Consider the following 23,402-nt stretch of genomic DNA (forward strand, 5'->3'; position numbering starts at 1 on the left):
TTGGTCGATCTTCTCTTTCTCTTTGGGGCTCTATTATCTCTTCTTTCGCTTCCTTCCTTTCCTCCTGGTTTTAGTGCTTTATCTGCGTTGTTGGAGTCATTGGAGAAGTAACTCCACTGAAGGGACCCAGCCACTTTACAGTCATCCTTATCACAGCCCACATGAAAACTGTTTCTGAGGGTCCTCAAAAGTTAGCACACATGAAGTGGCAAGTTCGTGGGCCTTGGCTGCATTGTGAGGCCCAGAATGGAATAGAGCAGAGGTTTAGCTGGAGCCAGACATGGGGCTGGGCTGGGCGGCCCTGCCCACATGCGCCCAGGGCTAGCTTGCTTCACTGGCATTTGCTGGGCATTGATAATGTCTTTGGCCCTAATGGAAGACACATGATCTTTCCCTTGAGGGCTCAGATTCAGTTTCATAAGCTCTGGATTCCTTCAGGTTGAGCTTCCCCACCAAAGGTGGATTAACTTAAGTGATTGAACACTGCTTCATGAGGCACTGGCCTAACTCACTAAACCATAAGGGTGAATCATCTTCCCATGTATTTCAATACCTATATGTTTCCTTCACATATATTGATTGTGAAGTTTTGTGGGGGAGGGCTTGAATACAGGTCTTTGTCCTTGCTAGTCAGGCTCTCTACCACTTGAGCCTCACCCCAAGCCCTTTGTGTTTAGTTATTTTTTAAATTAGGGTCTGTTGGTTTTGCTTGAGCCAGCCTTAGATCTTACTCCTCCTGTTGATGCCCCCTCTCTCCCTCCCCCCGTAAAAATGTTCCCTTAAAAAGAAAAAGACAAAGAACAAGCCATCTTTGAGGGACATCCCTTTGGGGTGGATGTAGGGCATCTTTTGGGTTGAAAACCTGCCAGAATTGCTCTGGGGCCTGGCCAGGTAGACTTTCCTGCTGGGCCAGAGCTGTAGGGCTATAAAGGATCTTTCATTTTTTCAAGGAAAGATGGCTGAAGCCTGAGCTTCTGTGCATAGGCCCTAGGGACTGGTGGGACCTGCCAAGGACCCCTAGAGTCTCATGGCAATTGCTTCTTCCACAAGACCTGCTCTGCAGAGCTGCCCCCCCCCCCCCCACCCATAACTGAGATGGCAAGTGTATATGACCACACTTGGCCAGCTTACTGAGATGAGGATTGCCATAGCTTTTTGCTCAGGTTGGCCTTGAACTGAGATCTTCCCTATCCCAGCCTTTCAAGTAATTGAGTTTACAAGTAATTGGTGTGTAAGCCACCACACCCAACAAATTCTTCACTTTCAGTTGGATGACAATCTGTAGACCTAAATGAGAAACACATCAGTATTTTGATATTTTCTGAGTTTGTTTTAACCAAGTAGTATCTCCATTCTGGAGTTAATATGTACATAATTATGTCACTTTGCCAGTATGGGCCCTGTTTATCTCAAATCTCTTTGAGGCCTTTCCAGGTATGTCTTGAAACTTTTATGTTTCTTTCTTATTTGCTGGCATCAGAATTGAATATATCTACCTCTTACTTGCTATTAAGTAAACTGAGATAGCATTATTTTATGCACAGACAAGAGCTGTGGTCTGCACTGAGGGGGAGATTATTCTGCAGACTGAGAATTCCCCTCTCTAGCATCCTGACTGTAGCTGAGTCCCCCACCCCCCCAGCATCAACTGTGAACCCACCATATACCCCCACCATGACACAAAGCATTTGGGAAGAGCAGAGGGCTCCGAACATGCAGAATAATACCTGCAAGCCTTCCTGTGACAGCCTCTCCTCCTAGAACATGGGAGCCCGCAATAAAAATGAAGATGGCATATATTTGACAAGTTCATGACTGTAAGAAGAGCTTAACTGAGTTGGCAGCCTCTGAGTCTTGAATAACCAGAAGTGTGAGTGCATTGTTGAGACTCAGTAAGCACACAGGCAGGTAAACAAGAAGAGAACAGGTTGTGCCATTGCCCCATGAGATAGGATGGAGAATAAGTGATCTGGCCCTGCCTTGTCAATATTTGACTCCACAGATGGTGGCTGCTGCTGGTAGTGTGGCTGCTGCAGGCCTGTTGGCGTAGGACGGGTCCTTTGTTCAGTCTGGGGAAGACCTTTTATCAGAGGATACCAGAGTAAAGGCTGGGCTTTTCCATTGGGTACCATCCCGTACTACCCGAGGGCCTGGTCTGTTACCAATTAATTGCTGGAAAAATCAACTTGGCCTAAGTGCTTAGGAAGTTAGTTGGGTTCTTCAGTGTTTTTCTTCCTGCTAAAAAAATAACTGGGCACTGGTAGCTCCTGTCTTTAATCCTAGCTACTCAGTAGGCTGAGATCTGAGGATTGCAGTTCAAAGCCCAGTCCAGGCAAGAAACTTGATGAGACTCTTCAGTTTACCATCAAAAAGGTAGAAATGTAAACGCCAGAAATGGTGCTGTGGCTCAAGTGGTAGAGTGCTCGCCTTGAGCTGAAAAGCTGAGGGACAGCGCCCAGGCCCAGAGTTCAAACCCCAGGATAGACCCCCCCTCCAAAAAAAAAAAAAAGGCAGAAGTGGAGTTGTGGCTCACCAGCCTTGAGCAAAAAAGCTAAGGGACAATACCCAGGCCCAGAGTACAAGCCTTAGTACCAGCACTAAATAATAATAATGATAATGATGATAATAATGCAGGTGTCTATAGTTTAGATTGTCACCCTGTCTCCTACCTCATTCTACCTCTGAGAGAACTTTTGGGCCCATAAGCACTTTTTTTTCTCCTTGAAAGGGTCACCATTTCCAGGGAAGTGAGAGGGTGAGAGCTCATTGAAATCCCCAGCTCTTGTTCTTACCCTGCTGTTTGGTGACAGTGGAGTAGAAATTCAGCATTAAACCACTCTCTTCCTCATGGGATCCCTGCAGTCCTGTAGGAGGGAGGACAGAAAGGTAATACTCCTGATCCCCATCTCTACCTGATGATAGCTTGGCCACTGTGGAGCCACTGCCAGGCTGCAGACGGCAGCATTTGCACAATGGTGAAAAGTGGAGGTCCTCTCCCAGGGTTTCAGTCTTTCCTGTGAGGTAAAAGGAAAATCTTCAGAACTTTCTCCTTTTTCTTTTCACCAGTCGTTGTCAAAGTCATTGCTCTTTAAGTGTCATAGCTGGAGAGCAAAGTCCCCCGTGAGTGTTCAGTAGAAATTCTTGCAGACCTACTTTGTATCTTTATTTATTTATTTAGACTATGTGGAGGGAAAGGCACAGATTAACTAAGCAGGGCAAAGAGCCTTGGACACCTGGTTTAATTGACATGTGGTGGGAATGACAGGCAAATAAATAATCGGACTAAATCAAGACCAGAGAGCTCCAGGGAGGGGCATCTCAGTGGTCACCTGGGAGGGTGTATCCTCCCGTCCTTCGGGGGAAAGCCAGTGTTTCACTGCAGGGTAAGGTGAGGGGGTTCTTCTTAGGGGCTGCCTTCAGGAGTTCTGAGGGAGGCACAGGGAAGGGGCTGACCTCATCAATGCGCACCTTGTGTTTGCACAGTGATCTTGAAATTCTATTGATTGATGGATTATGCCAAGGAGTGAACCCTAGCTCTTACACACGTTAAGCTAGTGCTCTGCTAATGAGCTATATATTCCTAGCTCCTGAAATTCTTTTTCTGTCTTTTTGGCAGTACTGGGATTTGAACTCAGGTGAGTTTGGCTAGCTAAGCAGGGTCTCTGGTATTTGAGCCACTCTGTCAGTCCTTTTTTTTTTTTTTTAACTTGGTCCGTTATGGGGCTTGAACAGAGGGCCTGGGCGCTGTTCCTAAGCCTCTGTGTGCTGAAGGCTACCTAGCACTCTTCCATTTGAGCCACAGCACCACTTCTGGGTTTTGAGTGGTTAATTGGAGATATTCTCATGGGGACTTTTCTGCTAAGGCTGGCTTTGAACTGCAATCCTCAGATCTCAACTTTCTGAGTAGCGAGGATATAGGCATGAACTACCGGCATCCAGCTACATTGGTGATTTTTGGAATTGGGTCTTGCTTTATGCTGAGGTGGACTACTATTCTACTATTTAGATTTCCCTTTGTCACTGGTATAACAGGAGAGGGCCATTGTTCCCAACCATTGTGTTGCAAGTGACAGGGAAATTGACGATGGCAGGTGCTCATGCTGCAGCATTCAGCCATAGCAGTCTCAGAAACTTTTATGTCCAGGTGGGCCTTGAACCTCAGTCCCCCATTCTCACCATCCCAAGTAGCTAAGATGACAGGTGTAAGCCACTGTACCCAACAACTCCTGAATTCTTCATTTGTGAACTACCATGGCCCCACAAAATATTTTCATTTCGTGCCAGGCCATGTAAAATACATGGCAGCAGGTGGATGTGAGTCTGTACAGGTGTGTCTGTCCATCATACATAAGCCCACTTGACTTTATTGTACGGGGAGTGGATAAGCATAGAGGTGATGAGGACAGAATGGTGGTAAGAAGCACTGGGTGCTTATGAGGCCAGAGCAGCTGAGAAGATCCTGCTGTGATAGGAGAAAGACACCCAGTGCTACTTTGGGCAGGGAGTAGGGGAGAGATTGTAAAGCCAGAGAGGGCTGATACAGATAATAAGGTTGTGGCTGGGTTCGAGATGCCAGACACCAGCAGGACTGCATAAGAAAGGAGACTTCAGCCAGAGGCTGCGAGGCAGATGTTTTGTAGGAGTGGGGTGAGGTCCTTTCCAAAAAGACCCGGAAATCTCTTGTGGGCCAGCTCGTGGAAACGTGCCCTGCAGCTGCTCAGCTGCAGCAAATGACCTGCAGATCAAGGTTTTTGTCAGCGTCCAGCGCTTCAGTAGAACAAATATTCATCCCAAAATAAACTTCCCGTTCTTCCTGTTTTTATAACTTGCCTATTTCCTCTGAGTTTGAGGCTGGTCTACAGTTCCGTGGGCTATTAATCTTCAGAGGATCAAGACCTCTATAGAAGTATTTCCTGTACATGTTTATCTACCCAGCCCTAAATTATTTTCTTCCAATGATAGGAGAACTTTTCCATACTGGTATGTCACACGTTGTGTTCAAGAGATTTTTCAATTGGGCACTCCATGCAGGCACAGATAAAGCCAGAAAGATTATTCCAGGTCATAGGAAACCCAACTCCCATGGGGAGTGGCCCTCGATGGTTTTTTTGTTTTTTTTTTTTTTGGGTCCGGTCGTGGGGCCTGAACTCTGGGCCTGGGCGCTGTCCCTCAGCTCTTCAGCTCAAGGCTAGTGCTCTACCACTTGAGCCACAGCGCTACTTCCGGCTTTTGTCTTATGTGGTGCTGAGGAATCGAACCCAGGGCCTCGAGCATGCAAGGCAAGCGCTCTACCACTGAGCCACCTTCCGAGCCCCCCTCGATGGTTTTGATAGACAGGCTTCACCCACCTCCTTCAGGTTAAAGGTGGCTTCCTTCTGGTCTGAGTCTGGGGATAGAAAGCAATAGTGGCCCAGGACCTTTTGAGGAAAGTTCAAGAGTCCTGTTGAATCTCACAGGGGAATATTATATTTTAAAAATTCTGCTTTTCTGAAGAGCTCAAAATACCCCTTTGTTAGACTTGTCGGTTCTTACAGCATCTTCAAGTTGTAAACAGGCCCCTGCCTGTACAGACAGGGCAGTTGGTAAGTACTTGATACTCATGACTGCACAGAAAGAGAGAGAGAGAGAGAGAGAACGCTACACTGAAGCTTGAATTCAGAGCTGATTGATAAACAGACAAGCTGGGTTCCGTGGGCGTGGATGCTTCACTCCTCTGCTCCAGTCCACCTGCCCCTGGGAGCTGTCCTTGCTCTCCTCTCTGTGCCCATAGCTCCCAAGGTAGCGTTGCATGCCAGTGGGTATTTTTAAAGCCTAAGCCTTCTTCTATGACTCTCGCAGCAAAGCCAGGGTGACCAGTCTGCGTGGGTGGCAGCCTGTGCAGAAGCGGAACTTGGAGGGAGGCCAGCTGCCCTGGACTGAGGCCTTCTGAGGTGGGGCTGGGATGGCACATTTTTCAACAAGCACCACTACCAGCACACCCCTCCCACTTGGTGGGGGAAGTGTCCAGGTGACTCCACTGGGAAGAATTACACCCTGATCACTGTCCAGTATTGTAGCTATTAGCTATCGGGACTATCCAACCCTTGAAATGAGCCAGCTGTGAACTGACTTGACTCCAGTGCCAAATGCATGTTGGATTTTCAAGCCTCATTCCAAAGAATGCAAAGTATCGCCTTAAAATTATTTTATTTTGACTATCTTTTGGAAATGGGAATATTTTAGATCTGTTGGGTTATGTCAACTCTGTCATTAGGAATTAGTATTGCCTGCATATTACTTATTTTTTTGCTGTGATCACTAGAAATTTTTGAATTGCCTATGTGGTTCAAGTTCCAGGTCTATAAGACTGTGTTGGCAGTCTGTAAGAGTGGGCTCAGCCACTAGTGTGGCTTTTTTGTTGTTGATGGTGGTGGCCGTAGGGCTTGAACTCTGGGCCTGGGTGATGTCCCTCAGCTCTTCAGCTCAAGGCGAGTGCTCTACCACTTGAGCCACAGTGCCACTTCTGGTTTTCTGGTGGTTTATTGGAGATAACAGTCTCGTGCACTTTCCTGCCCAGGCTGGCTTTGAACTGTGATCTTCAGATCTCAGTCTCCTGAGTAACTAGGATTATAGGTGTGAGCTACCAGTGCCTGGCTAAAATACCTTTTTTTTTGCCGGGGGGGGGGGGTCCGGTCATGGGGCCTGAACTCTGGGCCTGGGCGCTGTCCCTCAGCTCTTCCGCTCAAGGCTAGTGCTCTACCACTTGAGCCACAGTGCCACTTCCGGCTTTTTTTCTTTTTTCTTTTTTCTTGGTGCTGAGGAATCGAACCCAGGGCCTCATGCCAAGCAAGCGCTCTGCCACTGAGCCACCTTCCCAGCCCTAAAACACCTTTTAAAAGTATCCTTTTTGGCTCATTTGTTTTCGTTTAGCCTGCTTTGCTGACTAGTCTCCCCCAGTAAGCCTTTTTTTTTTTTTTTTTTTTTTTTCAACTTCAGCACTCTGCTGGTTCCCTTTCCCAGGTCAGACTCTTTAATCCTTTCTTTACAGCTTTCTCCAAACTTAACTGCCAGGCTAGGGCCTAGAAGCCACTGTTTGAGCCCAGTCCCTGGACACCTCCTCCTCCCCCCCAGGGGTTACTCAAATATCTAAAGGTGTTGGGAAAGCTGGGGTTCACAGAAAAAGGCCTGTTTGGTAAGTACAGACTCACAAAGCAACCTCCTCCTATGGAGCTGGCCCTTGGGGAGAAAAGGGGGGCATTCCACTGCTGTCCACAGATCCAAAGAAAGAGTTCCCTGTGGAAGGGGGAGCTTCATGTTTACCCCATAAGTTCTGGAAGAACCTACTGAGGTGTGGATATTTGGGGTTTACTGAGGACATTTTCTGCTCGCACTTCTATCCCCAGCCTGTGCGAATGAAGCACTGTGTAATTCTGCCACTTTTTACCCACCTTGTGTCTGAATTTTTGTTGGTATAATCAACACAAAAGTAAACATGTATTAAGTGTTTGCTGTATATAAGCACTGCCTTGTGTGTGTGTTTGTTTATATGTTGGCACGGACACTTGAACTCAGATCCTGGGTACTGTGTCTCAGGCTTTTTGCTCAAGACTATCACAGCTCCACTTCCAGCATGTGGTGATTAATTGGAGATAAGAGACAGATTTTCCTGCTGGGGCTGGCTTCAATCCTTTATCCTCAGGAAGGGGAATTGGGGGGCAGGAAGAGAGAAGTGGAAGAAAACAAGGAAGGGGATAACAATGTTCTACAAGAAATGTACTAATTGCCTTACTTATATAACTGTAACCCCTCTGACATCACCCTTACAATAAAATAAAATTAAAAAAAACAAACAACGCCTTGATCCTCGTGTCTTAGCCTCTTGAGTAGCTAGGATTCTCGCCATGAGCCACCAGCTCCCAGCTAGATTCTCCTTTTTTACATACAGTGTTAACTAAACTAGCTTTATAATCTCCAAAATATCCGAGTAGATGCTCATTTTCCCATTTGCCGAAGAAGCAACTCCAGTTTAGAAGGATGAAAAAACTTTGCTGCAGAAGAAATGGGTGAGACAGGGCATGTAGCTTAGACTGTGTGAGTCCAGGGCTGACTGTGTTAACTGTCAAGGTGTTGGCCTGTACTTCCGAGACCAGCCCCATGTATACATTGTTCACAATGCATGGGTATTTGTTTATTATTATGATGTCAACTGGGCATGGCAGGCCAGAACATGACATGGGAGGGTTAAATTTTACGTTGTTGGAACAGCCCAGCAGCTCTGAGTGGGCTGGACTGACACCTCTGTCATGACTTTAAGAAAAAGAAAAAGGCTCCCTGAGGCTGGTATATTGGTGGAATGCTGTCTGGAGTAGGTCTGATTTGGCTTCCAAGATGTCCTGGTATGGTGGGGTGGTGGCCACTCCATGGCTGGCTGGCTAACCCGGTGAGGTTTTGGAAAGAAACTATATGCTCTGGATGCAAGCTGCTATTTGGTTTTACATCTCCATGGCGTGGGGGGATTGAATTCATTCTCCAGGGGGTGGAGGGGGAGATCCTGCTTCCCCAGCTCTAAAAGCGGGAGATGAAGAGAATTGCTGTGAGAATTCATAACACAGAAAGGTAGGGTGTACTTGGCATGTCAGGTAAATGTCAGCTTGTATTCCATTATGGTTCTCATTAATGCCATGGAATGCCACATGATGGATCATAGTCATAAACCAACAAGATTTAATCATCTGGCTTGAATTTTTTGCTGCTTTAAGGGAAACATTATCAGAGCACGCACTTCAGCATGTGGACATGTACCTTTGTGTTTGGATGTTATCTTCCAGAGCTGTGACCTCATCTCAGGAGAGGCTTCATGCTCATCTGGATCTCAAAGCCATCTGCTTCAACACTGCCAGGAGCCTTTTTGGAACTCTTCTCAGAAAAGGAAAAAAAGATAGTGGGACCATATGTGGCAATGTTAAGTGTGCAGGTAGATTTTCAAGTTTGGAAATGGCCATAGGCTTATTAGAGCAAAGTGTGGTAAATAGTGTGAACACATTTTCACAATGGATCCATTAAAAGTTTGTTATTTTAATTTTGTGTTAGTTAATATTAATCGGACAAAGATGTTTTATTTCATATATGCATATAATACACTTTGGTTTTCCCCTCATACTTTCCCCTCTCCCCTTTAAACAATATAAAGAGCTAAGTGAGTGGCTCTTAGTCTTGGCTACTTGGAGATCTAAGGATTAAGGTTACAAGCCAGCCCAGGCAGAAAAGTCTGTGAGACTCTTATCTCCAATTAACCACCCAAAAGCCAGAAAGTGGTAGAGGGCCAGCCTTCAACAAAAAACTAAGGGAGAGTGTTCTGGCCCTGAGTTTAAACTCCAATACCAATGTGTATGCATGTACACACACATATACAGTATTCAATGGGTTTCATTATGCTATTTTCATCCACACAGACACATGCATAAATAATGTACTTTATTTGTATGCAAACCCCCTCCCCATCACCCTCTTCTTTCCCTTTCCTCCCTCCTGCTGTTCCTTCACTATGTTTTTTAAAGATTTTTTTAAGCTTTTTGTTTGTGATACTCGTATTAGGAGTTGAACCCAGATCCTTGTGTATTCTAGGCAAGTGTTCTTCTATTGGGCTATATCCTCAGTCCCCCAAGTGATTCTTAATTAACAGTAAGGGTTTATTCTCTCTTCTTTTTTTATGGTAGTTCATTCATTGGAAGACTGAATTTGAAGTGTTCTAAGTCAACATCTTGGCATGAAGGATTCTCGGTTCAACATCTTTGAGCTACCAAGTAGTCTCCAGAGCAGGAGCATTAAAGACAGAAGCTTAGGAGTGAGTGAACAGAGTTAACTAAAATTTATAAGGTTGACATTTTGAAGTAAAATCAGGCTTATTTACAGCACTGTATAAAGCAATGCTCACAGTGGGACTAACAGCAAAAATGACTCTCTGAGTTTAGGAAGTACAAACCAAAACCTGACTTTTAACCTTGGATATACAAAGTTGGAGTCTTAAAGAGTGTGTAAATGTGTGCAAGGTTTATATTCTTGCATAACAAAGAATTTAGAGTTTAGTTAGGATGACCTAAAGTTCCAGCTACTCAGGAGGCTAAGATGGGTAGATCCTTTAAGACCAACCAGGCAATACAGCAAAAAGCTCAGAGATAGAGCGCCCAAGTCCTGAGTTCAAGCCCAGGGTGGACATAAAATACTACTACTAATAATAGTAATCGTAAGGCTGAGGTTCTGAAAGGGCTGAGATTGAGATTGTAGCTTAATTATAGAGTGCTTGCCTAGTATGCACAGGCCCTAGGTTCCATCCCCAGTCCTGCTGATCAAATGAGAGAATGAATAAATAATAAAGCTGGGGGTGTAGGAGGCCTTTGTCCTCTGATGTAATGCCATGGGCGGGGCAGCTAGAAAGTAACATCAGCCATGCTTCCACTTGGGTGAAGTATGACCCCATAGAAAAGCATCTTCTGGTTCATGCAGGAGAAAGGGGTAGCCATGCACGCTTTGGATTGGGATTACTTTCTGTAGTAGGTGGAAATGAGAGGTACCAGACGCTAGATTCTATCTATCCTAGCAAATATCTTGGAGAACATTATTATGGAAAGAAAGAACATAGGACATTGGAGCTTGGTTGGGTCAAATTCCAGCTTCTGTTCTGCTGCTGTGTTGACTCATAAATAATAACTGAGATTGCCTGGTCTTCATTTTGCTCGTATGTAAAATAGGAACACGATTATACTTCAAGGTTGTCATGAGTAAGGGTTAGGGGCGCTGACACACAGAAAACAAACTGTCCACCTCCCATGTCTCTGAGAATTACATCATCATTAACCCCATTGTCACAGAAAACTGTATATCACAGTATGCCACTTGCCACAGGAGAAGTCTCCCCAGTTGCTGGGTGGCTCACACCTGTAATCCTAGCTACTCAAGAGGCTGAGATCTGAGGATCAAGGTTCAAACCCAGCCCAGGCAGGAAAGTATGTGAGACTTTTACCTTCAGTTAAACACCAGAAAGAAGTGGAGCTCAAGGTGGTAGAACACTAATAACTAGCCTTGAGTGAAAGATCTCAGGCTCTGAGTTCAGGCCCCTGATCAACATAAAAGAAAAAAATCTCCCCAGTCCCTTTGTATGACAAAGCTTGCCCTCCCGAGAGAGCAGTCTTTTTATCTGGACTTGACTAAGACCAGCTATTAGGCAGCTAAGCAAATTTGGCTGCTTCAGGCCCTGTACCTGTTAAAATGGAATTTTCTCTGTAATCAACCAGCCTGGTCTCACCCGGATGGCAATAGCCCTGAGTACTGGGCTGAGTGAGCAGGTAGTCAGTGGAATGTGATCTGTAGCCTGGTATTGATAGCAGATCACCTCCCATTGGACTAGAAGCAGTCTCTAGTTTCAGCTCTAGCATCATCTTGACAGTAGGGGTAATGTAGGGAAGCATGACCTGGCCCTGGCCCTGGAAGCCCTAGACACATATGTCATTAGGCTGTGAAGTTCCTAGTAAGGCTCATGTCCAGCTGCCACCACCCTCTCACACTTAACCCTGCCTGAACCACACCTATAGGTTCTCCGAGCACTGATTCTTCAACTTTGCCCTACATTGGAATTAATTCCTGGAGAGCTTTGGAAAATCCCCAAGTCCAGGCTGCATCCTAAACACTTGAATTAGGTTTGATGAAAAGAAGTCTATAAACATCCCAGGTGATATGTGTGCATAGCCAGTGTCTTAGCTGGCAGAATGACTTGTATGGTCACTAGCTTTCTCCACTGTGGATCATGCAAGACAGTGTCACCTCATGAGCCTAGCTGAGTCTTTTGGTAGTAGTGAGCTCCTGCCGGCAGATAACCATTAGAACAGCCTTTTTCTTCTCACCATGAAATGTTTTAAATATCCACCCAAAGACAAAAAAAAATGTCCATTCCCTCACCATCATTTTGTACCACCCACACATATTCATCAACCAATTCAGCTGCCATCCATGTCTCCTGGGTCCAGCACAGACAATTTTTTTTGGGGGGGAAGGGACTTGGAGCATTATAAAGCAAAGCCCAGAAATATCATTTTATTCATAAATACTTCAATACATATCTCCAAAAGATAAGAACTCTGAAAAAATAACCTCTGTGCTATTATTGAATCTAAGACTAATTGTCATTTCTTTTTCTTGGTTGATACCAAGTCCATGCAGTTTTCTCCAGTGGGTCTCAAAAATGCTTTTTTTAAGGCTGAGCGTAGTGGCTCATGCCTGTGATCCCAGCTACTCAGGAGGCTGAGATCAGAATTGCAGTTTGAGGCCAAACAGGGCAAAAAGTTACAGAGAACCTCTTCTCAACCAACACTCCAGGTGTTGTGGTGGTACCTGTTATCCTAGCTACATGCGAAGTCAGAGGTTGGAGGATCACAGCGTGAGGTAGTGAGACCCCTATTTGCTAAGGCCAACAGGGTTGAGATTTGTGCTTCACAAGTCCAGGACCCTGAGTTCAAACCCCAGTATCACCAAAAAAGAAAGGAAGGGAGGAAGGTCTTTTAATAAAATTGAGGTATTTCTCCCCCCATCCCCCTACGCCCTAAGGCCCAAACAAATAAAATAGTTCATTTTTACTAATTAGACTTTAGCCCAGAGTAATTCCAGTGTCACTGCGTACACACACAGGTGATGTGGCATCTGGCTCAGCAGATGTTCACAGAATGGTCTTTCTCCTACCTTCCTGAGTTCTGCTGAGACCTTGACAGGTTACAGAGGAAATAGTGATTGGGGCCCAGCCTCTGTTGTGCTGTGCTTCTGCCTGAAGGCTTGCTCCTTGTGGAAAACCTAGAATAGAACCCTTAGGGTACTTGTGGAAAGGGAATGAGTCAGCGCCAGCAGACATATTTGGATTTCCTACTGCTTTGCTGGAGGCTGTAGAAGGGCTGTCTGGGCCCGGCTCAGGGGTTTTACTTTGACTGCGCCTCTTTGACTGCATCTTGGAATGCAGGTGACCAAGGAGGGAGTAACCAAACCTCAGTTACTTTCTGTCATTTTGCGCCTTCGCTGAGCTAGAATGCTGTTAGAACACCTTTAACTTTCCCCCCTCCCTCCCCCCTCCCCTAGATTCCCCTCTTCTCCTTTCCATTCAAGACAGGGTCTCACTTTGTAGCCTCAGCTGACCTGGAATTGGTGATACTCTTGTCTCAGCCCCCCCTTTGTTGGGATTCCAGGCTGGACTTGTGCAACCATACATATTCAAATTTTTTCAATCCGGTCTCCTGGAATGAATGGTAGTTGAATGGGTGGTGAGCTATAGGGAAGATAAGTGGGAGGATAAAGAGAAAGATGGCAACCTAAATAATTTACTTATCTCATTCCTTCCATGGATAGTGACTTAGTGTTTGCTATGAATGCCTCATACGGTTTCCTAACCCAGCAAACCAGAATCTCATCTTCTTTTTCCTTATCTTTAGAAGGGCTTTGTCTTCATGTTAAATGAACTGGCGGTTGCAAGGTTTTCTTCTTTCTCCATGCACATGTATCATGGTCAGATAGTTCCAAAACAGTAAGCAAGCATCTTGGTATATAAAGGCAACTCTAATATATAAGGTTATTCAGGAAAAGACTTTTTTTTTTTGCAAAAAGTTTATAAAACCCCATCTGCCCATTAATAGTAGATTGGTTAAAAGAATCATAGAACTAGTCATCTAATTCAGTGGCAGAGTACTTGCCTAGCATGCATGAAGCCCTCAGGTCAATACCCAACACAAAAATTAAATGAGTCAATCATGCTATATCCTTAGATTAGAATAGTTTTTAAAAAATGAGAGAGTGGAGGAAGGAAATGAGTTAGTTTTATGTGAATTAATTCTGTGTGTTCCAATATGGAAATAACACTACGAGATAAAAGGCAAGGTCACAGCCTGTAAATTATATGCCTCCTTTTTAAAATAAATAAATAAATTTGAGACAAATGAAGTGGGTGGGAAGAATATGTATTTGTACTCATATAATTCCTGGAAAGAAACACAAAAATCGTTTTAGGAGGAGGGCAGTAATGGGGTTTGAACTCAGGGCCTCCACCTCTCTTGGCTTGGTAACTCAGCTGGTGCCCTACCACTTGAGCTACACCTCTGGCTCAGGTTTTTTGTTTTGTTTTGTTTTGTTTTTTCTGGTTATTTTGGAGGTGGAGTCTCAGACTTCACTGTGTTGGTTGTTCTCAAACCATGATGATCCTCTAGATCTAGCCTCCTGAGTAGTTGGGATTGTAAGTATAAGCAATCAGTACACGGATCACCCCCCCAAAAAAACAAAAAACAACTTTAAATGATGTCTACTATTGGCTTGTTGGGCAAAAGAAGGAATGGTGTGATGTGGTAAAAAGTGTGTGTGTGCCTCTGTACCTTTTTTATTTTGATGTATGGGTCAAGCTATACAGAATGATTAAATAAAAAGAATGTGTCTGTACTAAATGTTATACAGACTGATTTATAGCTTTACTATGCCCAGTTGATGTCTTATGATTTCTGACCACTGCTGACTTCCACATAAACATCCCAGAATCTGCTTTGACCTGGTCTAGTAAGTCTGTGACCAGTCCATCATACTCTTCCCATGATCCCTTGCTCAGCAAGATTGTAAATATTTGGTTCTCTTTGGGAGCCCATGAGCTTTTGCCCTTATTCACCCGGAGATATAAGCCCAGCCAACTGTGCCTGAAGTTCAGTTGGAATGGACAGAGACGGCACTGTGTCTGCATTATCCTAGCATGGTCTTTGAGAGGACAATGGGCTAGAGGGGCAAGAGGCAGGGCCTGGCTGCCTTTCCCACCCCAGTTTCTGGACCATCCCTTGCTTATTCATTGGCATCCTGTGCATCATATTGTCTGTGTGTTTGTGTTTATTTCTAGCTTCTCCTGAATAGCAGCAAAATCCTTTTAAGCTGAACTGGTCCCACCCTGGTAGTTTTGGAATGTTCAGATGTTAAGACTTGCTCTCCATGCTGGGCACATTCTTAGTGTCAGGCACAGTTCCTCCAGGGCTCACAGGAAAACAAAAGAATTCCATACAACTCTTTTTCTCCCTCTTGAGTGGACACAAAGAAGGGTACAGTCAATCTTTGGGCTCAAAGACGAGACAGAAAACGTGGGGGGCGAGGCTGCTTTTAGTGTTCTCAAAGTCCAAAGTTAGGAACACTGAGGATCTATTCTCAGCTCTGCCTCAAATGTTCTTTTTCTATTGTATTCTACTTTGCGCTTTCCTGTTTAGATTTTAGTCTATAATGAGGTGGAAGCCACAATCATTGCCCAGTCTCTCCAGTTTCTCTAACACTGAACACTTACTTTAATGAAACTTGAGAACTAGATAGATGTCTTTATGAATGACAGCTAAGTGAGAAGGATCTAGGCAGGCCCTCCTCCCTCCATCCTTGAACCTGTGCTAACTTGGAATGATGTGGGGTGGAAGTGTGGCCAGGAACTTGTTCTCTCTCCCACTGCCTCTTTTGAGCAGAGCTGTGCACACAGCTCATATGTGTCATAGCTGCTGCCTTTGAAGGCATCATGGGACACCTGCCATCGGCCTTACACCCCTCCCTCCATTGCTGGGAGCACAGCTGAAGTAGCTGGCTAACATTTAGCAGCCAGGTTGAAAGATGAGTGTGTACTGTGCCTATACACATAAAGTCTGAGTCATGTCATCAGGAGTAGCAAGACTGATGTGTGTGGACCAGGGGATCACCAAATCTCAGCCAACTCCAGGATATGTTCCTTCTGAGAAAGGACATTTCCTCTCTTTATTTTATGTATTTATTTGTTGTTGTTTGGAGGAGGAGGAGAAGGCAGGATCTTTCTCAGCCTCCCAGGGGCTGCATGTTCACCATGCCAGCTCAATCAGAATCCTTATAGCCTGGTGACATGGTTTAATCTGGTCTTCTAGACTCAGGGTCAGGAACACAGCTTTACTCCTCGTCTGTCAGCATTGTCTAGCTTTCTTCCCACTCCCTTCTTTTTGGGCCACTTATAGTATTAGATAAATTTCTCAATAAGCTCTTACCAGTCTGTATGAGGAGTTTTGGAGCTTTAAATGTTTAAACCATACATCTTCTAGACTACAAGACTGAGGGAGAGACAGGAGGAAGAGACTTTGCCCAAGATCATATAACTGGTAACAAAGCAGAACCAAAGCTACTGCAATTCCACCAAGTATATGCTATTCAATATTATGTGCTAATATAGACCAGTTGCTCATGCCTATAATCTTAAGTATTCAGGAGGCTGAAATCTGAGGATCATTGTTAGAAGGCAACCTTGGCAGGCAAGTCCATGAGATTCTTTATGTCCAATTAGAATTGTTTTTTTTTTTTTTTTTTTTTTTGGGTCCGGTTGTGGGGCCTGAACTCTGGGCCTGGGCACTGTCCCTCAGCTCTTCAGCTCAAGGCTAGCACTCTACCACTTGAGCCACAGCGCCACTTCCGGCTTTTTCCTTTTTGCTTATGTGGTGCTGAGGAATCGAACCCAGGGCCTCATGCACGCAAGGCAAGCGCTCTACCACTGAGCCACCTTCCCAGCCCCTTTATGTCCAATTAATCACCAAAAAGGCCAGAAGTAGAACTGTCAGTCGAGTGGTAGAATACTAACCTTGGGGCAATAAAGCTAAGGGACAGTGACTGCCTGGGCCCTGAGTTTTAATTTTTAGGAGTAGCACACGCATGCATCACACACACACACACACACACACACACACACACACACACACACACATTTTATTACCAGCTGAATATCTACACACACACACACACACACACACACAGAGATTTTATTACCAGCTGAATATCTAGTTATCTACCAAAGGTTTGCTGGGCTAGGAAACTGTTCTGGTCTTAGATAAGGTTCTTTTGTTTGCTTGTGACTGATATCAAGATGAGTGGTGGATTTCTTTCCTGAAGATTATTCCTTCAGGCTGTGAGAGAATATTCAAAACAGTGGACTGAGCGAGCCTGAATGACAAGTTGGGTCATCAATGCTCCTGATACACTCAGCAGTCATTGTGCTGAGTGATCTTTAGGAATAAGCCATCCTGCTTCGTGCAGATTGGAAGTACAGTACTCGTTCAGGCTGTCAGATGCCAAGTATATTAAATAGCTTCCCCCTTAACACACTTTCTACATCCCCTTTTACAACCTCTTCAGCCAGCTCCAAGCCCTTAATCTTCGTGTTCCAGCCCTAGAGTAAGATTCAATGCTTTCTGCTGCCCAGGTCTCAGAAGACAGGCTTGGCCCTGATTGCTCCTCAGGACTCCTGCTCTAGGCTTTCAGGGGAAATTGGGCTTCTCATAGACACCCGGTCTCCAACTCAGCCATCGAACCAGCACTCTCAACTTTTTTCCTTGCTGATTAAGCCCTTGGCTTCTCCCATGATTTCCCAGAGTGATCTGCCGAGAGTTCTAAATATATTCAGTTTCCCTCTCCCTTTCTCATCAATGCTGTTCCCTATCATGTGCTCTGCCAAAGAAACTCAGCCTATCTAGACTACATCTGCCCACTAGTTCAGCCCCCTGTTTTTCCTCCACACAGGCCAGGGACACGCCTTGTGGGTATGATGAGATAACCACATGGTTCTCTCTATACAGAATGGGCAAGTGGGTGAAAGTGAGTCCTCTCTGCCTCTGCCTTTTTATAAAAAAACCTGGCCTCTCCTCAATCCTAGGTCTGAAAGGTCTTTACATCATAGGGCCCCCTCCATATATATCTATATATATGTATATGTATATATATGTGTATATATACACATATATATACATATATATAAATGGACTTATCCTAAGTGAATATATATGTATATTCATTTAGGATAATAGTCCATTTTATTAGCAGACATCTTCAATCCAGATTAACTATGAGAGAACCTTCTTCTAGTCCTCCATGCCAGATACAATAAAACAGCTGCATGTGGAATTGGCTCCAGATGACTTTTGTGCCATGCTACTATCTCTGAAATTTTGCTCTCATCTATCCCACATCTATTTCCTCACGCCTGGTCATTTCTTTTAATACTTAACATAGACACATTTCTCTCTAGGTTTTTCTCAAAGCTGTTGATGTTTGCCAGTAAGACAACAAGAGACTACCAGAAAAACACTGTACATCAGAGTACACCCTGACCAACAGCTGGCTAAATTTCTTTTTTTTTTTTTTTAAGAGAACGTAACTGAAGGCAGTTTAGAATGGTTTCTTTTGTTCAAATTTCCCCTCTCAGAGGCCATTCCCAGGAGTTCCTTCACCTGCATTATCCATTAATGCTGGGGATTCATTTCCCCAAATAAACAAGTCTTCCTGCCAAAGAAAATACTCACCAAGATTGGAGGCAGGGATGTGTCTCGGGGCCTGCTTTTGAGGCGTGCCTCTCATTTTTTTTCTCGGTTGGACCTCCATGTCCATTCTGCTCTTAGCAGTGAGTGTGAGGCTGCAGCCCTAATTTCCTAAGGCCCTTCACTGCTTTATTAATCCTGCATGGGGCCATCCAGCCCTCTTGAAAGCATCCTTCATTTCTGTTTGCTCAGTTTCCTGAATGCCTCTTTCAGATCATCTTTCACGTCTTACTTTAAGCTCTGGGGACACATGTGGTTTCTACATAATGCACAGATGTGCTTGGGGGTGGGGAAGTCTGGCTGTATACTCATATTAGACAGTCAGTGTGCTAAACTCCAAAATGGGGAGGGGATTCTCTTTGAGTAGGCAGTTCAGGAAAGAGGAGGCAGAAAGATCCAAAGCAACCTCAGGCTTTGCAGATTTCCCACCCACCATGGATCAGAGATGTGTTCCACATTGTAGGGAAAGCTAAGCCCCTGTGATCCAGATCACCATAAATTGCACTTAGGCATTTGAATACAAATAGAATGTTCAGTAGAAAAGGGACCACTGACCAAAACTTATATAGGGACAAGAATTCTAGAAGTTCTTCACTCTTTTCCCCTTACCCAAATGTTGATCACCAGAGGTCAGCAAAGTTTAGTTTCAACTTTGGGGGCCATATGGTTTCTGTAATTGTTCAACTCTGTCTGTGTCACTGTCATATAGACAATATGTAAATAGATGAATGTGGTGGCTGGCCACAGTTTCTCTCTCCCAGACCCTCTCTCCCCAGTGTAAATTCATAAAACCTGCAAACATCCTCATCACCATTGTTTGCACAAAGTGGAGAGTTTTTTCCTATGTGCATTTGAGCTCAAATGATCACATTTATCCCTTCAAACTGACTTTGTGAGCTTATCCATAGTACTGAACCCATTTTATAGACAGGAGGCTTAGAGAAATTAAATAATATCAGTAAAAGCCAGATATACAGATAGCTGTACTCCATCCTCACGCTCTTTCCCATCAAGCTTTGGAAGTTACTTCTGCCGGTAGATCTTGCTGTCAGCCTGTATTTGGTCTTTAACATCCATACAGGGACCACCAAATATAGACAATTGCTGAAAACACTTGTGGATTAAGATTAAATTGGTAGCAAGAACTTTAAAAATAAATCTATAATCAGCTAGGTACAATAGCTCACATCTATAATTTCAGCTGCTCGGGAAGCTGAGATCAGAGGGTTAAGGTTCAAAGGCTAGACTGAGCATGAAATCTACAGAAAAAGTTAGGTATGGTGATGTGTGCCTGCCATCCCAGCTACATAGAAGCACAAATAAGAGGATCATGGTTCAGACCAGTCCAGGCATGAATGCAGAGCCCTATTGGAAAAAATAACGAAAACCAGAAGGGCTAGTAGAGTGCCTGCATAGTGAGCACAAGGCCCTGAGTTCAGATCCCAGGATCACAAAGACAGGGGCTGTGGGCCATTCACTAGAAAATTAAAAGAAGTCATGTACTAGCTAGTTACTTCAGAGGCTGAGATCTGAAGATTTTTGAAGCCAGCCTAGACAGGAAAGTCCATGGGACTTTTCTCTCCATTAAAATTCAGAAGTAGAGCAGTAGCTCAAGTGATCAGAGTGCCAGTAGGCCCGCCCTCTCCATCTAACATGTTAACAATTTTACCATATTTGCCTGTTCTCAGCCTTTCTCTCTGTGTATGCATACACATCTGTATTCACGTGATTAATGCAGGTTAATATTAGTAAAACCTAAACTCTACAATTCCTTAATGAGCTATAGACTTATTTAATATGTAATAGAAACTTCTGGACTGAGAATGTAGCAAAGTGCTTGGCTAGTATGTGTAAGGTCCTAGGTTCCAGTCCCATCAAAAAATAAGTTAAAATTTAAAGCAATTCATAGGTATATAAATTAGACTGGAAACTTACTAATTCCCTCCTTCTCCACCTGTTGCATTCGGGTCAATTATGCTTTCTTTACAGGTATGTGCCAGGTCTGAATTGCTAGGGAACATTTTGACAAATAGATAGCTTGCCATTTTTATGAAGGAAGAAATCTGTCAAAGCCAAGGAAGTCATGTTTCCAGGTTCATAGTCAGACTTGTCATTCTGGGTTAGTGCGGCTGTGATTTGACGTGGTATGGGGACTGTCCTCACTTTTCAGAGCCAGTTTGCAGTCTCAGGAGGCAGTGTCCTTTAACACTGGAGTTGGCTGAGGTGGGAACGCTAGGCCAGGACACCCATCCTTTACTTTCTCACCTGAAGGGACGCTGTAGTGGTTCCAGGCATTCGTAGGAACTCTGTTTTGTTTGCTGTAGTGACTTGTCACAGTTTTGCAGTGCATCAGAATGGATAGCTTTTTGAAATGACATCTAGTTTCAATGGTGGTTTCACTCAACATGCGTTCTGTATCTAGATTTTTTTTCTAACTATGAAATCAAAGCCCTTTTTCCTCTCCCACATGGTTAAAGTAACCCCATTTGAGCATGAAGTGAACTAAGCAAACACTGCCACTTTACAAAGGGCTTTGTTAGTGTAAGGGACTCTGGACGTGACTTACATAACCTCTCATGGAGGGTTTCCAAAGCCATAAAAGGAAGCTGGAAATGGTCACCTCTCCTTTATAATGTTAACATTGAACTCATGAACAAGGCCTGGGCTTGTATCCTCTAAGAATGCATAAGGAAACAGCCACGAGGTAGTCTTGAGAGGAGGAGGTAGCAGGCATTGATTCAGAGGGTTGATATAGCCTTGACACCTGGATCACACCTTCCAGCAAGAAGGCTAAATCAACTTCAAGTTCAGCTCCCACACCCACAGGGGTCACACTGTGCTTGATGTTTCTACTCCCTCAGCCTCCTCTCCTACTCCCCATTCAAATGTGTGGTAGCTTCATGCCTAACTAATTAGACAAATGTATTTTTCAGGTACAAATTAGGTCATAGAAACTGAAATCATTTTTAATTTTAAAATTAGTTATGAAAACTTCCAATGATACCTAAAGGACCAAAGAAAATGTCCTTCCTTCCGCCCTCCCTCCCTCCCTCCCCTCCCTCCCTCCCTCCCTCCCTTCTTCCTTCCTTCCTTCCTTCCTTCCTTCCTTCCTTCCTTCCTTCCTTCCTTCCTTCAATTTAACTTCCTTCCCTTTCATCTATCCCTCAGCTCTTCAGGCTAGTGCTTTACCACTTGAGCCACGGCGCCGTAGCTTAGGTCTCGAATGTGATCCTCCTGCCTCATCATCCTCATTGAATACCGGCCTGTGTGTTGAGTTTAGCTTTATTCCTTGGAGGGCACAGCTGGACAAGATCAAGGTCTTTGTTGTGATGGCAAGTGTTCAAGGGAAGGTTGCATGTGGTCCTGGGAGTGACTTTAGTTTCTAAGTATGAAGTTATAAGTACAATGCATCTTGATTAATGGCATCCCTCCCATCTCTCTCCCATTTTCCCCTCCCAGCTCTACTCTTAAGTTACAGAGTTCCATTTTTATATATTGTCCAATGCTTCACATATTTGTTTACTCTTTTTGTTTTATAAACTGATTTTTATTTGTTTGTTTGTTTTGATGCCATCCTGGGGCTTGAACTCAGGGCCTAGGTGCTGTCCCTGAGCTTCTTTTGCTCTACCATTTGAGCCACAGCTCCACTTCCAGCTCTTTTTGGTAGTTTAGTGGAGATAAGACTCTCACAGGCTTTCCTGCCCAAGCTGGCTTCAAATGATCCTCAGATCTTAGCCTGATGAATAGCTAGGATTACAAGCATGAGCCACCTGCGATTTGCCTGTTCTTTGATTAAAATATTCATAACAGAGCCGGGCGCCGGTGGCTCACGCCTGTAATCCTAGCTACTCAGGAGGCTGAGATCTGAGGATCGCGGTTCAAAGCCAGCCCGGGCAGGAGAGACGACCGTGAGACTCCTATCTCCAATAAACCACCAGAAAACCGGAAGTGGCGCTGTAGCTCAAGTGGTAGAGAGCTCGCCTTGAGCTGAAGAGCTGAAGGACAGAGCCCAGGCCCAGAGTTCAAGCCCCACGGCCGACCAAAAAAAAAAATAAATAAAAAATAAAATAAAATAAAATAAAATAAAATAAAATATTCATAACAAATCCTGGATATCCTATCATTTTATCCCATTCTTCAGTATACCTCTCTAAAATGTGGACCTTTTTAAAAGATAATACTGCCATCCTACCTAACAAATTTATTCCAAGGCTAAAAATAATAATAATTTAATTAACTTTTTGAAGACAAGATTTAACTGTCTCATCCTCTGTTTCAGCCTCCTAAGACTGGGATCACTATTATATGCCACCACACCCAGCTCTAAAATTTTGATGTGTAGTCTTTTTTTCATAGCTCCTGCAACTGATAACCTTAGAACACAAAGTCAACAAAGGTCATCCATTGCCTATCCTGGTTCAGCTAATAGCTGCAGAAGAGAAGGAGCTTTGCTCCTTACTCTGTTACTTTGTTTGGGGCTAAGGGTTAGTAAACAGCTCACACTTGTGGTTCTGCATACTGTGACCTTAGATATTGAGCTGTGCTCTACTTCTTAGGCCTTTCAGACTTTCCTCAATGATTGATAATCATAACTTACAGGAATTTTTTAAACAATATTTTAATTGGAAAAAGCATCTGTCAGCTGTCAGGCTTCCAGTTTCCACTTTTGAGAAGCAGGATGTTGAATGTGAGTAATGACACAACAGGCCTATAAAATGCGGACTAACCCTGGGATGACTCATCCAGTACAATGCAGTATATTTGTCAAGGAGACTGAATCATATATGGGGGAAACCACTTCTCAAGCAGCCAGCTGGTTCTCAGGTCAGCCAGAGACAATCCATTTTTATCAGAAGCTTTAGAGTAGCAATAATGCTAATTCCCAGCATTTGGGCTCCACGATGTAGAGGAGATGGCATCTCCCGGCAGGTATGTGCTTACTGTTTACATGAACTTTAATTTCTCCTTTTTTCTCTTCGGCTTAACCTTTCCACTGTTGGCTTTTCAACATTTTCTTACGGGAGAAAATTCATTGCAATTATAAAGAACTGGGGTGTGTGTGTG

General features: G+C 44.2%; 1 protein-coding gene across 2 annotated transcripts in view; it reads left to right on the forward strand.

Annotated features, from left to right (window-relative positions):
* Positions 1-23,402, forward strand: part of Spred2 (sprouty related EVH1 domain containing 2) — a 128,306-nt gene that overhangs the window by 47,903 nt on the left and 57,001 nt on the right. Inside the window, exon 1 of one of the 2 annotated variants that reach the window (XM_070004509.1) lies at positions 23,112-23,267. The exons of the other annotated variant lie outside the window; for it this stretch is intronic. Within the exon in view, the coding sequence (XP_069860610.1) occupies positions 23,251-23,267 (17 nt within the window). The 5' untranslated portion in view covers positions 23,112-23,250. Of the gene's footprint in view, positions 1-23,111; positions 23,268-23,402 lie in introns of those variants that run through there. 2 annotated transcript variants of the gene reach the window in all.

Source organism: Dipodomys merriami, unplaced genomic scaffold (genome assembly GCF_024711535.1).
Source record: "Dipodomys merriami isolate MVZ:Mamm:240054 unplaced genomic scaffold, mDipMer1.0.p SCAF_63, whole genome shotgun sequence".
Lineage (NCBI taxonomy): Eukaryota > Metazoa > Chordata > Mammalia > Rodentia > Heteromyidae > Dipodomys > Dipodomys merriami.